This window comes from Narcine bancroftii, chromosome 5 (assembly GCF_036971445.1).
Source record: "Narcine bancroftii isolate sNarBan1 chromosome 5, sNarBan1.hap1, whole genome shotgun sequence".
In the NCBI taxonomy this organism is placed as follows: domain Eukaryota; kingdom Metazoa; phylum Chordata; class Chondrichthyes; order Torpediniformes; family Narcinidae; genus Narcine; species Narcine bancroftii.
This window is the reverse complement of record NC_091473.1, coordinates 83,873,169-83,890,760: the sequence shown is the minus strand read 5'-3', so window position 1 is coordinate 83,890,760 and position 17,592 is coordinate 83,873,169. Positions and strand designations below refer to the sequence as shown.

General features: G+C 38.5%; 1 protein-coding gene across 6 annotated transcripts in view; it reads right to left on the bottom strand.

Moving 5' to 3' along the window:
• abl2 (c-abl oncogene 2, non-receptor tyrosine kinase) overlaps window positions 1–10,343 on the bottom strand; it is a 173,435-nt gene extending 163,092 nt beyond the window's left edge. For all 6 annotated transcript variants that reach the window (XM_069938133.1, XM_069938135.1, XM_069938134.1 and 3 more), the window contains exon 1: window positions 9,568–10,343. In XM_069938133.1, the coding sequence (XP_069794234.1) occupies window positions 9,568–9,739 (172 nt within the window). In that variant the 5' untranslated portion in view covers window positions 9,740–10,343. The remainder of the gene's footprint in view (window positions 1–9,567) is intronic.
• Between the last annotated feature and the right edge of the window lie 7,249 nt (window positions 10,344–17,592).

Genomic DNA, 17,592 nt, shown 5'->3' with positions numbered 1-17,592 from the left:
CTGAAATTGATAGATTTTTGGCTATTTAAGTAATTAATGGACATGCACGAGAAAATAGTGTTGAGGTTGAAGAGCCATAATCCTGTTGAATGGCAGAAGAGGTTCAAAGATCCAAATAGCATCCCTGCTCCAATTTATGTTAATATGGCACAAATATCTTGGCAGTTTGCAAATTGAGAACATCCCAAGATTCATTTGTATTTTTCTGCATTGGGGAAATGTCCCACTTTGTAATCCAATACAAATCTATACTATGTACTAAGGTCAGCCCGTATTTACAATCATGGTGGATGACTATGCAGGGCAAGGACAGGACTTGATTAGCAGTTACAATAAAGTGAAATCTTGATGCTGTCAATGCTCACATATGAGGAATAATCATGCCAAACAAATAAGAGTTCATCAACACCGTCCATAATGGAATACAAAGCCATAGCTAATGGTGAACAGGTGCAATGGAAAATTCTGACAAAGTATTAAATTGCAAAGGAATGACACAAAAACTAGCATTTAATCACATGGATTCTATCACGTTATTCTTGACCAAATCTTGGCTGTGGACTGAAGTCGTGGTCCAACATTGAAGAAAATTTTCTGCTATTGTAATGGGGAAAAATATAGGGATAAGGATATACGTTCAGCTACATGTAAAAGGCATCATGTAACTTTATCAGATGAAACTTCTGGTACCTTGGAAAAAATTCCTTTCAAAGAATCCTGAACAAATCAACCGGTCAGTTGCTTCACTAACCTATTTTTTTCGCAGTGAGTTTCTTTGCCTCAACAACATTTTAGTCCATTCAAGTACTATAAATTAGCCTTGAAACACTTTGCTATGTCTTTAGGATTTGATGCAATATGAATCAATGCCTTTCTTGCTTACCTACCAAACTCTATAATATGGCAGTAATCCAATTCTGTGTTTAACTGGTTATGGTTATATAGCAAGATCAAAGATAGTGACTTCAATGTTAAAAATATCATTTATTTCCTCATTCGAGCAGCATGATCTTTTTTTTTTGGATGTACACATCAAATAGGATATCCACATTCACCAGGAACAGAAAGGCAGTCATGGCATTTTTTAAAAAATTCTTAAATTCCAAAATCAATTTACACATCTTAAGTGCAGAGATCATGTTTTCCATGTTCTCTACCATGATTTTTATCATTTCAATTAATTAATCTCCTTTGCTGTTGCCATTCAAAAAGACTAAGCTGCAAGTTACAGTTTTCAATGACTCCTGGAAATGACCTGCATTATTGCTTCAATAATTACACTGAAACCGTCAAAATTTAGAATCACTATGCTTAATCATAACAAGCTCAGATGAAAGCAACCTTTTCAAACATAACTTGGGTTTATGATGTGATCTCCACCTCTTACTGCTGCATTCTATCCTCCAACTCAGATAATTGTAGACAATACTCAGGAACTCCTGTCTTTAGAATTTAAAAGAACAAATCATGATATTACAAGTCAACTTCTCTGCTCAATAAACTAAACTTTGAATCAATGTATTAAATACATCATTGAGTGACCCATTTGTTGTAACACAATACCTCCCTGCACAGAAAGAGCAAAATCCATTTTTCACAAGGTGCAAGTCTCAAACTTAATCATTATTTAACAAGGATCTTCTGTCTTTTTTGCTAAAATCACTGCCATTTTGCTCAAGTAATGCACAAGTCAATGCCTCGAGGACCCCAAAGTATGTCCCAAGTTCAAATTGTTATTCAGACTTCTTGTATCCTCAGATTTGTAACAAAAAAAAACTTACAAATCAATCAAGATTTTTTTTTAATGCATAATTTAATATTTAATTCAAAAACATCCCTGTCTGTTTTCTTTGGTTGGGGATTTTCAATTGTAGTATTGACATCAGACAGGAAAAGTGATGAGCAGTTTAAAGAAGACTCAATCACACAACATATTGTAAGGATATTTTCAAGTTCAAATTTATCATCATCTGATTGTAGAGTATACATGAATAACCCGCTGAAACATCATTTATCTCGACCACCCATTCTCAGTGGGTGTCGCAGCACATTTAAAGGGGGTTCATGGACTGAAATCTTTAATAAGGGGGGAGGTCAAGGTGCTATGGGGAAGGGGGGACATGGAAACTGAACAGATTAAACATTTTTAGGGGGAGGAAAGGACTTGCCTGATTTTTTTCAAGGTTGGAGGCATTAGGAGACAGCCTAGAATGACCAAGATAAATGCAGAAAATTAAGGATGTTTTCAGATTTGTTTGACTGACATGGAATTAACTTTGGCTCTAAATTGCCCTCCTCATCGCTTTCCTTTTTTGTTTGATTGTCTTCAATGCCAGGAAATTGTGCAGGCCAAAATTTTGCTCCATTCTTCTCACATCCACGTGTGCCCTTGTTTTGCTTTGAAATTTCATGTCTCCTTCTGCTGGCTTTTATTGACGAAGATATGTATTATTCATTATTTTCCATAAAATTTAAGCCAACTTTTGAGCTAACCCTTTTGTTTTCAAACAGTTAATTTTTGTTATTTTCAGAAAAAAATTTACCCATGAGATCCTCAGCAAAAAAAAGTTGTCAGTATTCAGTGGAATACTTATCAAATGGTTTCAGAATCAGAATTTATTGTCATGAACAACTCATGTTTTGCAGTTTGATTATGTCTACATAATGCTTCTCTGCCCATATCTTTGATTTGCTTGAATATATTTTCAAATGAAAGCATGAGGCCAAGCAAACTGAATCAAGAGAAGATAAACACTTACTTTAAAATCCTTAGAGATAATTTCAAGGTCAACACTCAGATGATTACTGAAACACCACAGAAATTAGAAAAGGGTCTTCTTGCATCACACAAGATAAGGGAATTGATTGCTTAAAGAAATAAAATGCTCATAATATCGCTGAGTCACTTATTTTGCCTTCAATGTCCACAATAACAAGCAGCTCCATTAACTTAAATGCCAACTATTCAGTCAATTCCTTTGAATACTTCATAGTTTCTTGAAGAAATGATGAGATAGCAGGGGACATTGTAATTAAATTACTAATTGTTTTTCAATCTAATAAATTCTCTTTGCAATTATACAAATCCACTATGAAAGAGAACAACTCTCTTCTCATAGCTTATGCCAGATTCTGGAATGAAAACCAGCTGATAAAAGAGATGTTATTTTCCAGGAAAATTAAAACAGATACTAAGGGAATATAGTTGCCTGTGACACTTCAACAGTTGGATGATACATCACTCCACTGGAAAAAATGTTGTGCTTTCAGTCTTTACTGTTCGTTGTGTCATTTGTAGGGAGCACATAGTGGCTAAAAACTTGGGACTTTTAAATGCTTCGATTTCAATTGTCATAAAATCTGTAAACTTCAAAAAAAAAAAAAAAAATCACATCCCCTTCAAGACTATTCCAGCAGCTGTATGAAGAAAATTACAAACATTTTCAAATGCAGCTGCATACCAAGGTGAGGTGGCTGTCCAAAGGAAATTGTCTTTGTCATTTTATTGCACTCTGGTCCACGAATGGTATCTTTTCTTTCTCATAACGAGCATGGAGAAAAACTCGATGTAAAGACAAACACATTTTATCTGGCAGATATTTTTACAGACTCAGTTTATTGAACAAGACCTTATAGGATAAACAGAGTAACCTCATTGATAGTGAAGAAGACATTTTTTTTTTCTTTAAAAAGTTTGAAGTAGGAGGAGTCACGTGATGGAGTAGTGGCCGGACGGTGAACTCCAGCCCTCTCCAGAAAAGTCGGGAAAAACAAGAGAAAACACAAAGGCACAGAAATAAAAGTTACAGAAAAGTGAGTATAAAGGTGGAAAGAAGATGGCGACAAAAAAAGAAAAATCGAAAGCAACGGTAAGAAGAGAGGAAGAGAAGACAAAGGAGGAAAAAGGTGAAGGCCTTACCTGTCCGAAGAGGCCCGCTGCGGAGAGAGAAACCCGCTCCCTCAGGTCGGTAAATAATGGACTACAAAAATGGCTCGCAGAGCCGAGTAAAAGTGCGCAACCGCGCATGCGCGATGCGAATGAAAAAATACACACCGACGGGAGGGGGGACCAGCTGGGGAGTCGATCTCCACAGCCGGCAACGACAGCTGCAGAACACCTGCAGCAAGAAGAGACCACAGAAGACAATAGAAACAAGAAAGAAGAGGAGGAAAGGGCACCAAAGAAACAACAGATGGTCAACCCAGAGGAAGAGGAAGAGTACGGTGAAATAGAAGAAGAAAAGAAAGGCAAGGTAAAGGATATACTTGCTCTTATTAAAGGATACATGGAGTCATTTAAAGAATGGCAAACACAGGAATTTAAGGATTTAAGAAAAAGAATAAACAACACAGAAGAGAAAATAAATAAAATGGAGATGACCTTAACAGAAATGGGAAAGAAAATGGACAAGATGGAAGAGCGGGCAGTAGCAGCAGAAATGGAGGTAGAAGACTTAAAAAAGAAATTGGAGAAATCTAATAAAAAAACTAAAGAGACACAAGAACTACTAGCTCAAAAAATAGATACAATGGAAAACCATAACAGAAGAAATAACATAAAGATAGTGGGCCTTAAGGAAGATGAAGAAGGCAAGAATATGAGGGAGTTTATAAAAGAGTGGATCCCTAAGATCCTAGGATGTCCAGAACTACAGCAAGAAATGGAAATAGAAAGGGCACATAGAGTATTGGCCTCTAAACCACAACCACAACAAAAACCAAGATCTATTGAGGTAAAATTCCTAAGATATACTACAAGAGAAAAGGTACTGGAGAAGACAATGGAAAAAGTAAGAGAGGGCAACAAACCACTGGAGTATAAAGGGCAAAAAATCTTCATTTATCCAGATATAAGTTTTGAACTCCTAAAGAAGAGAAAAGAGTTCAATACAGCAAAGGCGAGACAACAAAACAGACTGTTCTCGGATCCAGAAGAAGCACGAAAATTTGCAGAACAGTTACAAAAATAGACTGAGGGAGGAAGACGGGTAATGAGAGTTAAAATGATCAAGTTTGATATGTATGTGGGTAAAGAAAAAATAGGCTGAGGGATGAAGACGGGTAATGAGAGTAAAAATGATCACGATTGATATGTATGCGGGTAAAGAGGTATAAGAGTGAATAGAGACAATGAGCATACATGAATGTATCTGTACTTAGAGGAAAATATAGATAGTATAGACAAGAATTAATAAGGGAAGGTAATGGAATAGAGAGAATAAGGAGGGAATTAAAAGAGTGACCTTTGTGACATATGAAAAGTGAAATCTTTTCTGGGGGAGGCAGGGTGGGGGGAAATAGCGGTCACTGCAAAATCAGTTGACGCTTGCGAGTGGATTCGCAAATCCAAATGGAGAGGGGAGCTGTGGTTGTCCAACAAGGGATAAAGGACAACTCAGGAGGTGAAGGGGAGATTGGGGATAAATAAGATAGAAATAGGAGAATAAATGTTGGATGTTGTAGGAATGTTGTCTTATAAAGAGTTGAAAATAAGAAAACAGAAATGGAAAAGGAGGAAAGGTAATGATGGAAAAACGGAAAGAGAAGATAAACAAAATATAGAAGGGCTACGCTGAACTATATGTCTTTAAATATTAATGGAATACATAACCAAATTAAAAGGAAGAAACTACTAAATTTAAATGAATAAATGTATTCCATTAGAAAAAATAACATATAGGTTAAGAAATAATATTGAAATATTCGAACAAGTATAGGAGCCTTACATTAAATACAATAGCGAAAACCTACCGGGGACAAACATTACCTAAGTTGATGGAAGGAGAAGGAAAGAAAAGAATGGACTCAGTAGAATTTCTGGTGTAATTTTGTTGAATGACAACATTGTCTGACTGGCTTAATGCAACCTAGATTGTATACCTAAAATGGATGAGAGGGGGGGGGGTGGGGGGGTGGTTTGGGAGGAAAGGGGGGGGGGGAGAAAAAGTCACTGTATATCATGGCTAATGTGATTTATGGTGTGAAAAATAAAAAATTTTAAAAAAAAAGTTTGAAGTCTATTAGAGCAACATCAGATGTTGGGAATTTTTACAATTTCCAAATCTGAACACAAACACAGAGGCAATGAACAACGATGGCATTACTGTTTATGTGAAACACCTCCAGCAATACACACAGATCTGCAGGAAAGATTTAATGACCTGTTAAACTTCAATATCCTGATTGGATATTAGATCCATTTGAAGAACACTTCCATGAAGTTGATGCAGAAATTCAAGAGAGGTTAATTATTTTTAGAGTGATATAATTGAACACCACAACTTCAATAAATTTTAAAAAAGAGAAGTTTGAGTTAAGGGTGAACCGCCAAGTACATTTCCAAAACTATGGGAAAAGGCTGAAATATTTTTTCATTACCTTTCCCTCAGCATAACTTAGTTTAAAATGGATTCAGCAAGGTAGTTTCCTTGACAAAATCCAGGACAGACTTGGTTATCATGGCAAGAAGTGACCTTCTACTATAACTATCCAATTTAGAGCCTGACATCAACAAACTTGCACAGGAACTCATGAAGATCACAAAAATGTTCATTTTATAAGAATTTTTTTTTTTTAAAGTTCTTTTTATCAAATGTTCACATCCTCGAGTTTATTCTCAAGGTTCTCTGATGACTTATGTGTACAAACCATTGCTCTCCAAGAATATTTTTATTTTTTTGTAAAATACATGTTTTCTTCTTTCCTGCATATTCAATGACTGCAGTTCACATACCACTCCACAAATGACGCCATTGCCCTCCATCTCACCCTCACCCACCTGGAAAACAAGGACTCATATGTTCAAATGCTATTTATTGACTTCAGCTTTGCATTCAACACAATCATATCACAGGACCTAATAAAGAAGTTGAACTTATTGGGTCTAAACACCTCCCGCTGCAATTGAATTCTCAACTTCCTGTCTGGAAAACCTCAAGCAGTCCAGATCAAAAACAACACCCATCACACTGAGCACAGCACCCCCCCCCCCCCCCCAAGGGCTGTGTGTTTAGTCGACTGTTGTTCACTCTGACACATGATTGGGCAGCAAAACACAGCTCAAACCACATCATCAAGTTCGCTGAGAATGTACATCTGGGCAATGACAAGGTTGAGTGTAAATGAGTGCGACACTTTTACCCATGGCAATTATTTTCATCCTATTCCAATGGACAATCTATCCTATCCTCACCTAATGTAGGAATCTTAAATAATATTCTCCTCCCAAAATCAGAGCCGATAGGCACTGACTTGGTTCATGCATGTACAAGTCAGCGCCTGTGGGATTACTTTCTGATTTTAGGTAATCCTCTTGGTACAAAGCTGGAAAATGAAAGCAATAATTATGATCAATGCAGAGATACATATGTAGCTTTTACACAGGTATAAACACTTATTCATTCTGGTACGACTTTATAATACTGCAGCTTTAAGTTACCGTGAAATCAATGGACTGATGCCTATTACGAGTTGCAACAAAACACGTGTCTGCAGATTTACATTTGTGTTATTGCTCCTTTCTCATTAAAAATGCTGAATAAAACTTAGCCAACAGCACCTATGAAGGTCATGTCTGTCTTATTAATTACCCAACTGGTTACCTTTGTATGTGTTGCCATCTCATCCGCAAGTTGCAATATTATATGTTCCAAAACCATCTTAAAAAAAAATATCCGATGGCAATAGATGGAAAAAAAAATCACATTTGATTCATATTCACCCAAAAATCAGGCCCATACTTGCCACAACACACTAATTCAATTAGATCAGCCGAATGAGAGTAGGTCTGATCCAGTGACAGCTCAAACCCATCAGTGTAAACAAACCAACCAAGGATTTCCATTACTTTCTGTGTTATGCAACATGTAAAAACATTATCCAATCCTCTTTTAAAGAAACCCACCTTGATCAACTTATCATTCAACGTCCTATTTAAGTGAATATCTGCCACCACCACCCTCCAACCCCATCTTTATGTCATTTTACTACAAACATACTTCTCAAAATACATACAGTAAATTTTGCAAACAAGATTAGACAAATCTCACAGAGCTCAAGGTTGGAAGCTGTGTAGCGAATTCAGCATTTCTGGGGTCATTTCCTCAATTTATAAAAACAATCAAAATCTGTAAGCAAGATGCCCTTCTGGGTTACCATAGTTATTAAGTTAATTACAACTGTAGAAAAATTGAATCATATTAGAAACTTTGTGAAAATCTGGACGCAAACAAAATGATTAGCAGTCACTGCAGAGACTGAACAAGACAACCATCACAACTATTAATGCACTTTTCTCCATCACTGTGCTCGAACCTTGATACAGGTGCACTCAAGCTTTATTCAACTTCAGTTGAATAACATGAACCCACAAAAGAGCTGTTCTACATATGTTACATTTACAAAAATATAGAATTTGAATGACATTACTCAACATAAAATCATACAAACAGAAAGATCTGCAATATTTTTTTCCCATGAGCTCAATTAATTTAACAATGGGTAATCTACATAAAATGATATCCTCCCAATCTTTAAACATTCTTTCATGGCCTTAACAACGACTGTGACCAGTAGATGCAAGATGGTGGCGCTGACAGAGCCACTGTACCAGCAGTGCTGCCGCTGGTACAGACCCATGGGGAGCGAGGCAAAGATGCAGCTCTCGTGTGTGATTTAGCCACCCAGTCGACCCCAAAAGGGCTTTGAATGGCCTATTGAGGAGCTGCTGGGGGGTTTTATTTGAAATCCTGCCACCGTGAGTCTGCACCCAAGATGGCAGCACCTATTAATTAGCAGCAGCCACGAGGGGCTGCAGACTCCTGGGAAGCAGAGGACTGGAGCAGGGCACCAGAGGACGGGAAGATCACGCACTGTCTGAGAGGGATAAGCAGAGGAGGCGACCCACAGTGGACCGTGACCACAGTGGCAACCAGTGTGGAGGCTCTGCGGTTGAGGGACCAGTGCGTGCAGCAGGCTGCTGACAACTCAAGTTGAGGAACCCGTGGAGTTGTGGGCTGCTGGAGACTGTTGTCGGGAGGTTCGCGCCAGGCTGCAGACTGCCGAAGACTGGCTCAAACTGGCTGGAGTGGTACCAAGATTCAAGGAGGTTCCAAGGGCACCGAAGGGTTCCTGACCGTATCGGAGGTTCAGATCTGGAGCTCGGGTTGCCAATGGTTTGGACTGGACTATGTGGCAACAGAAACCCTGGAGGTGAATCTACAGACGCTCGTTGACTCTGGGGGACACTTTTGCTTCTCATTTTCTGACTGTTTGGCAATTCCTACCTTGCAGCAGGTTAAAAAGAAATTTCATGTAATAGGACATTTGTTTTATTTCTAGGATAAAAAATTGAATTTTGAACAAACCCAAGTGGTTTTCCAAGATAATGAAAATATCTTCTTATAGTTCAATTCATTTCATATTACTATTAGGATAATAAATTACCAAGGAGAATCATAATATTTATGTGGGATTTTAATGTTTAACACACAGTGAACAACTGAAGGGATAACAACAAAGGGGTGGATTTGTCTGTGTCTCCACAATAATTAACAACTGCACACTTACCGTGGTGAGTGAAGATGTTGCAGGCGGCCTCAGTGCCTCTGGCTGTTACTTCTCGCCTCCTGCCCCCATGTCCGGGCCTCGCCGTGCCAATCCTACCTCTGCCGGGCTGGACCGTCTCCCCACTAGCACCAGCGAGGGCAGTCCCGCCGACGCGGCCCTGCTGTTGCCCCATCCCCGGCCTCTCCAAGAGCGTCCGCCCCAATCCTTCTCTTTGGGAACCGTTTCCTTTACATCCTCCCTCGGTGTCTTCCCCTGCTTCTTCGCGGGGTTATTGTGTCACTGTTGGCCCAGCCCGGCCCCCTCTCTCGATGGGACTTCACAGGTAGCGTGGCGGCCGATCGCCGGTCCCTACCTTCGGCAGACGAAGGGGGTGGTTGGGACTTCTTGTCCCTTGAACTGAGATACCAAGCGGCACCCCCCCGCGGAAGAACACTGGGGCTGGGGCGCGCGGGGGGGGGACCCACTCACCCTCCGAACGGCCACTCACACATCAGCCGCTTGCTCCAACTCCGCATCCGCCCCCGTCCCGCAGTCCCACTGCAACCGCCTTGCTATGAGCCACAACGAGGCGCTCTCTTCACAGTCCTCCAAGATGGTCCTCCAAGCTGCACCTCCGTCTTCGGTCCTCCCAGAGGATTCGCGAAGCCAGTCCTCCGAGCAATTCGACACTTCAATGTTCATTCAACGATGGTGACTTACAGCAGGAGTCAAAAAAAATGGAGAGCAAGAAGCAGTTGATGCTGATACATTCGGCCGGTCAGGCAGCGCCTATGGAGAGAGAAGAGAGAATATTCGGGTCGATTACGTCAACCAAACTTTGGTCGAGCTTTGCCCTTAACCTTATCCCTTCCACCAATGCAAACTGACTTGATGAGTATTTCCAGGATCTATATAAAATTAACTTCAAAACTTAAATTTTTGCCTTTAAAGGTACAGGAAATATTTTTTTTTCCGGAGTTTATGGATCTGTGGCCTGGATTACATTGCACTTTCTAATTGCAATGTTTGGAAGGATTTAAACTCCCAGAAATGTAGCCTCTGTTCTGTTTCCAAGCGGCCTTGATCAAGTCACAATATTTTGCAAAAAAAAACCACAAAGCATTTCTTATTCCCTGTGCAATAATTCAATGAATGTTAATGAAAATCGCCAATTAACAATGCCTTCATGTGTCTCAAATATTTGAGACTTTTGCTCTCAAAATACAGTCAGTTTCATTGGTAAAAGTAATCAGTTGAAATTAATGTTTCAATTCACAGACTCTTTATCAAGTGATAAGGGTTTTTTGAATATTTTATTTTTCAATTTTTCCAAAAACATAGTATCACATCTGAAAAATCAATTCTTTTTAATGTATTTGCACCTTCTTTTTGTACACTTCTCAGATACAAACACTATGTCAGCTTACTTACAATTTCCTTCCCTCCCCAAAACAACAAGATTAAACAACAACTAAAGCAATCAAAGAAGCAGAAAAAGGCAAAAAGAAAAAAAAGAAAATTTCAGCCTACCACCAATCTCTCTAATCTACTTCCATTCCTCGAGGTCCTCATTGCTGTTGTCTTTATGTGTTTTGTTAGCTTTTTTCAAACTGTGGGCTGTTGTTATTGCTGTTCACCAAATGCTCGAGATAAGTTTGCCGTATTTTGGCAAAAGTATCAGACATAATTCTTAAATTAAGGGATGTTATTCCCACATCCTCCAGGTTTCCAAATAAATACAGCTCCAGGTCCAGCGGGAAGTCTGTTCCGATAATATTAGATAATTCCAACCAAAGGGTCTCACTTTTGCACAGGTTCACGCAGAGTGTATAAAGGTACTAATTTCTAACCCATACCTGAAGCACATTTCCTATATCTCTGATTTTCCTTTATGTAATTTCTGTGGTGTGAGATATAGTTAGTGGAAGAAATTATATTGCACCAATCTTAGTCTGCCATTGATCACTAATGTTACACTTACCCTAAATAGATCTGACCAACACTTTTCATCAATCATTATTCCCAAGCCCAACTCCCACCTCTCCCTTGATCTTTGCAAGCCTGGGTTTGGGCTCGCACTTTGAAGTACAAAGTACATTCTGGATATAAATTTGGGAGCGCCTCCCAGTTGAAGTAGACCTTCTACCTCGTTCCCTTCAGGTGGGGTCATGATAGGGCCCCATTTTTCACACAGGAGTGATCTTAACTGTAAAAAGTAGTGAAAGGTTCCATTAGGCAAATCATATTTATCCTTCAATTGTTCGAAGGACACGAGCTCTCCATTCTCATAGCAGTCCTCAACAATACAAACATAGCAGTTCGAATCCCATTTCGATGACAAATATCCAGAATTTTGTTACCTAAATTCATAGGCATCAGTTTGTTATGTATGAAGGGTGCTTTTGGTGATGTTACGATTATCCAACTGCACGAAAACCAACAAGGTCGGGTCAGATACAGCAATGAGCTCTCTGAACCCTTCTCCATTAACAATGGCGTGAAGCAAGGCTGTGTTCTCGCACCAACCCTCTTTTCAATCTTCTTCAGCATGATGCTGAACCAAGCCATGAAAGACCCCAACAATGAAGACGCTGTTTACATCCGGTACCGCACGGATGGCAGTCTCTTCAATCTGAGGCGCCTGCAAGCTCACACCAAGACACAAGAGAAACTCGTCCGTGATCTACTCTTTGCAGATGATGCCGCTTTAGTTGCCCATTCAGAGCCAGCTCTTCAGCGCTTGACGTCCTGCTTTGCGGAAACTGCCAAAATGTTTGGCCTGGAAGTCAGCCTGAAGAAAACTGAGGTCCTCCATCAGCCAGCTCCCCACCATGACTACCAGCCCCCCCACATCTCCATCGGGCACACAAAACTCAAAACGGTCAACCAGTTTACCTATCTCGGCTGCACCATTTCATCAGATGCAAGGATCGACAATGAGATAGACAACAGACTCGCCAAGGCAAATAGCGCCTTTGGAAGACTACACAAAAGAGTCTGGAAAAACAACCAACTGAAAAACCTCACAAAGATAAGCGTATACAGAGCCGTTGTCATACCCACACTCCTGTTCGGCTCCGAATCATGGGTCCTCTACCGGCACCACCTACGGCTCCTAGAACGCTTCCACCAGCGTTGTCTCCGCTCCATCCTCAACATCCATTGGAGCGCTCACACCCCTAACGTCGAGGTACTCGAGATGGCAGAGGTCGACAGCATCGAGTCCACGCTGCTGAAGATCCAGCTGCGCTGGATGGGTCACGTCTCCAGAATGGAGGACCATCGCCTTCCCAAGATCGTATTATATGGCGAGCTCTCCACTGGCCACCGTGACAGAGGTGCACCAAAGAAAAGGTACAAGGACTGCCTAAAGAAATCTCTTGGTGCCTGCCACATTGACCACCGCCAGTGGGCTGATAACGCCTCAAACCGTGCATCTTGGCGCCTCACAGTTTGGCGGGCAGCAGCCTCCTTTGAAGAAGACCGCAGAGCCCACCTCACTGACAAAAGGCAAAGGAGGAAAAACCCAACACCCAACCCCAACCAACCAATTTTCCCTTGCAATCGTGTCTGCCTGTCCCGCATCGGACTGGTCAGCCACAAACGAGCCTGCAGCTGACGTGGACTTTTTACCCCCTCCATAAATCTTCGTCCGCGAAGCCAAGCCAAAGAAGAGAATCTCTTTACCAATACAATCATTAATTTCCTTCCAGATTTTTACCAGATGTTTTAGGGTGGGGTTATCTGTTCTTTTATTTATAAATTTTGTATTTGTTTTGTGAATGAAATCTTTCATCACTCCATGCTATGTAATCCTATGTTAACCTATTTGGTGGTTCACCTTCTTCAAATGAAGATACGAGGAACCTCGAATGGGTTGCCAAGTAATATTTTCTAAAATCAGGTAATCGTAGCACCTGCCCCCCCCCCCCAATTTATAATCCCACATCAATTTTTCCACGGAGATCCTGGAGACTTTGCCATTCCTCAGGAAAGTTCTTACGCTGCCATTTAATATATTTTTTTAAATGTTGTGGTAGATAAATAGGAGTGGATTGAAATAAATATTGTAATCTCAGCAACACCTTCATTTGGATAGCCTTTACCCTGCCCAGCAATGTGATGGGCAGGTTACTCCATCTGTTTAAATCATCTTTGATCTTTTCAAGGATAGGGGTATAGTTGAGTTTGTACATTTCCCAAATCTCTAACCATTGTTATCATTAAGTATTTAAAACTACCTGATTGCCACTTGAAACGGCTCCCCTGTTTGTGTCTTTCATAGTCTGAATTAGTCAGGGGCATAATTCTACTTTTTTCCAAATTTACCTTGCTTCCAGAGATTATGTTGTAATCTTCCATGGTGGCCTGCAAGTTGAGCAATGATTCATCTGGTTTGGTCAAGTATAATAGCACATCGTCTGAAAACAGGTTTATTTTATGTTCATCTTGGCCCACCTTGAATACCTTTATGTTTGGGTCCCTTATATATTCTGCTAATAATTCAATAGATAATACAAACAGCCCTAGAGACAGTGGACAACCATGTCTGCTAGACCTACTTAAGAGGACTGTTGATGAAATGTGGCCATTTGTTATGATCCTTGCTTGTGGTTTTGAATATAGTGTTTTACCCAATTAATGTATGTTTGTCCCAGCCCAAGATTGGCCATTCCAATCTATCGAAGGCCCTTTTTGCATCAAGAGATACTGCTACACTCAAGCTAAGAAAATGGTATTGGCATCAAGGAAAAAAGACAAACAAATTACATATAATCCAAAAGAAATTAAGGAAAACTTTAGAGAATTCTATGAACAATTATATCGAACTGAAAACGAAGGGAAAGAAGGGAAAATAGATGAATTTCTGACTAAAATTGAACTACCAAAACTACAAATAGAGGAACAAAATAAATTAACAGAACCATTTGCAATAGTAGAAATACAAGATATAATAAAAAAATTACCAAATAATAAGACACCAGGAGAGGATGGATTCCCAATAGAATTCTACAAAACATTTAAAGACTTATTAATTCCACCCCTCCTGGATGTAATCAACCAGATTGATGAAACACAAAGCTTACCAGATTCATGTAAAACAGCAATAATTACAGTAATACTAAAGCAAGGGAAAGATCCACTCTCACCAGCGTCATATAGACCAATATCTTTACTAAACACAGATTATAAGATAATAGCTAAACTATTAGCAAACAGATTAGCAGAGCATGTACCGAAAATGGTAAATTTACACCAAATTGGATTTATCAAAAAAAAGACGCACAACAGACAATATTTGTAAATTTATTAACTTAATTCATGCAGTAGAAGGAAATAAAGCACCTACAGTAGCAGTTGCTTTAGACGCAGAGAAGGCCTTTGACAGAGTAGAATGGAATTATTTGTTCAAAGTATTGCAAAAATTCAGTTTACCGGAGAAGTATATTAATTGGATTAAAGCATTATATAAGGGACCGTTAGCGAAAGTGAAAGTAAATGGACATGTATCAAAGCAATTTAACTTAAGCAGGTCAACGCGGCAGGGATGCCCACTATCACCTTTATTGTTTGCGTTAGCTATAGAACCACTAGCAGAATTGATAAGAATAGATAATAATATAAAAGGAATAAAAATAAAAGACAAGGAATATAAAATCAGTCTATTTGCGGATGATGTTATAGTGTACTTAACAGAACCAGAACTATCAATAAAAGAATTATATAAGAAATTGAAGGAATGTGGAGAAGTGTCGGGTTACAAGATAAACGTAAATAAAAGTGAAGCAATGCCTATGAATAATGCGGATTTCTCAAAATTTAAGAAGGAATCTCCATTTAGATGGCAAATGCAGGCAATAAGATACCTAGGTGTACAAATAAACAAAAATCTCGACCAACTATATAAACACAATTATTATCCACTAATGAAAAAATTACAGGACGATTTAGAGCATTGGAAAGATTTACCACTAACACTAATAGGAAGGATAAACTGTATTAAAATGAACATTTTTCCAAGGATATTATACTTATTTCAGGCATTGCCAATACAACTGACAGAAAAATTCTTCAAGGAGTTAAAGAAAATAATAAGGAAATTTTTATGGAGAGGGGGGAAACCGAGGATAGCACTAGATAAATTAACAGAATGGTATAAACAAGGAGTCTTACAACTGCCAAACTTTAAAAATTATTATAGAGCCCCATAATTAAGATACCTATCAGATTTTTATCAAACAAGGGAAAAACCAGACTGGACGAGATTAGAATTAGATAAAATAGGGGAAAAGATACCTGAACACATATTATATAAATGGGATGAAAAATTGGTACAACATAGAAGTTCTCCAGTATTACATCATCTCCTCAATATTTGGAAGAAGATTCATGTAGAAAGAAATGAAACAAATTATCAATTACCAAAACTAATATTGACGCCAAACAAGTTATCCCTTTTACAATAGATAACCTTTCCTTTAGAGAATGGGAAAAAAAAGGGATTAAAAGAATAGAAAATTGTTTTTCAGGAAATAGATTCTTATCCTTTGAACAAATGAGAGATAAGTACAATATAACTGGAGATACAGCGCTGGCATATTACCAATTGAGATCATACTTGAAGGATAAATTAGGAAGCAGTTTGAGTTTGCCAGAGGGAAGTAACCTTGAATATGTGATTACATCCCCATTCAGATGGCAAACGCAGGCAATAAGATACCTAGGTGTGCAAATAAACAAAAATCTAGGCCAATTATATAAACTCAATTACAATCCACTAATGAAAAAATTACAGGACGATTTAGAGCATTGGAAAGAGCTACCACTAACACTGATAGGAAGGATAAACTGTATTAAAATGAACATTTTTCCAAGGATACTATACTTATTTCAGGCATTGCCAATACAACTGACAGAAAAATTCTTCAAAGAGTTAAAGAAAATAATAAGGAGATTTTTATGGAGAGGGGGGAAACCGAGGATAGCACTAGACAAATTAACAGAATGGTATAAACAAGGAGGCTTACAATTGCCAAACTTCAAAAATTATTATAGAGCCGCACAATTAAGGTACCTATCAGATTTTTATCAAACAAGGGAAAAACCAGACTGGACGAGACTAGAATTAGATAAAATAGGGGAAAAGATACCTGAACACATATTATATAAATGGGACGAAAAATTGGTACAACATAGAACTTCTCCAGTATTACACCATCTCCTCAATATATGGAAGAAGATTCATGTAGAAAGAAATAAAATAAATTACCAAATACCAAAACTAATATTGACGCAAAATAAGCTACTCCCTTTTACAATAGACAACCTTGCCTTTAGAAAATGGGAAAAAAAAGGGATTAAAAGAATAGAAAATTGTTTTTCAGGAAGTAGATTCTTATCCTTTGAACAAATGAGAGATAAGTACAATATAACGGGAGATACAGCGCTGGCATATTACCAACTGAGATCCTACTTGAAAGATAAATTAGGAAGCAACTTGAGTTTACCAGAGGGAAGTAACCTTGAATATGTGATTACAGATACAATGTTAATCAAAAGATTTATAAAAAATATGTATATTAAACTGCAAGAAAAGGAAAATGAGGAAACAAATGGTAAAACTAAACAAAAATGGGAACAAGATTTAAATATAAAGATAAAAAAGGAAACATGGGAGAAGTTATGCTCTGGAACGATGAGAAATACAATAAATACGAGGCTGCGTATGATACAATATAATTGGTTACACAGACTATACATTACACCGCAAAAGTTAAATAAATGGGACCCAACAGTATCTGATAGATGTTTTCGATGTAAAAAAGAAAGGGGAACAACAATTCATGCAATCTGGACATGTGAGAGAGTAGAAAAATTTTGGGATGATCTCAATCAGATATTAAATAAAATAACAGAAAACAATATACCAAAGAATCCAGAGATCTTTCTCCTAAGTAACATAAAAAATAAAGAATTTGGAATTGACTTGGAGGATGCACAAAAAAGATTTGTTAAGATAGCCCTAGCTGTAGCAAAAAAATGTAT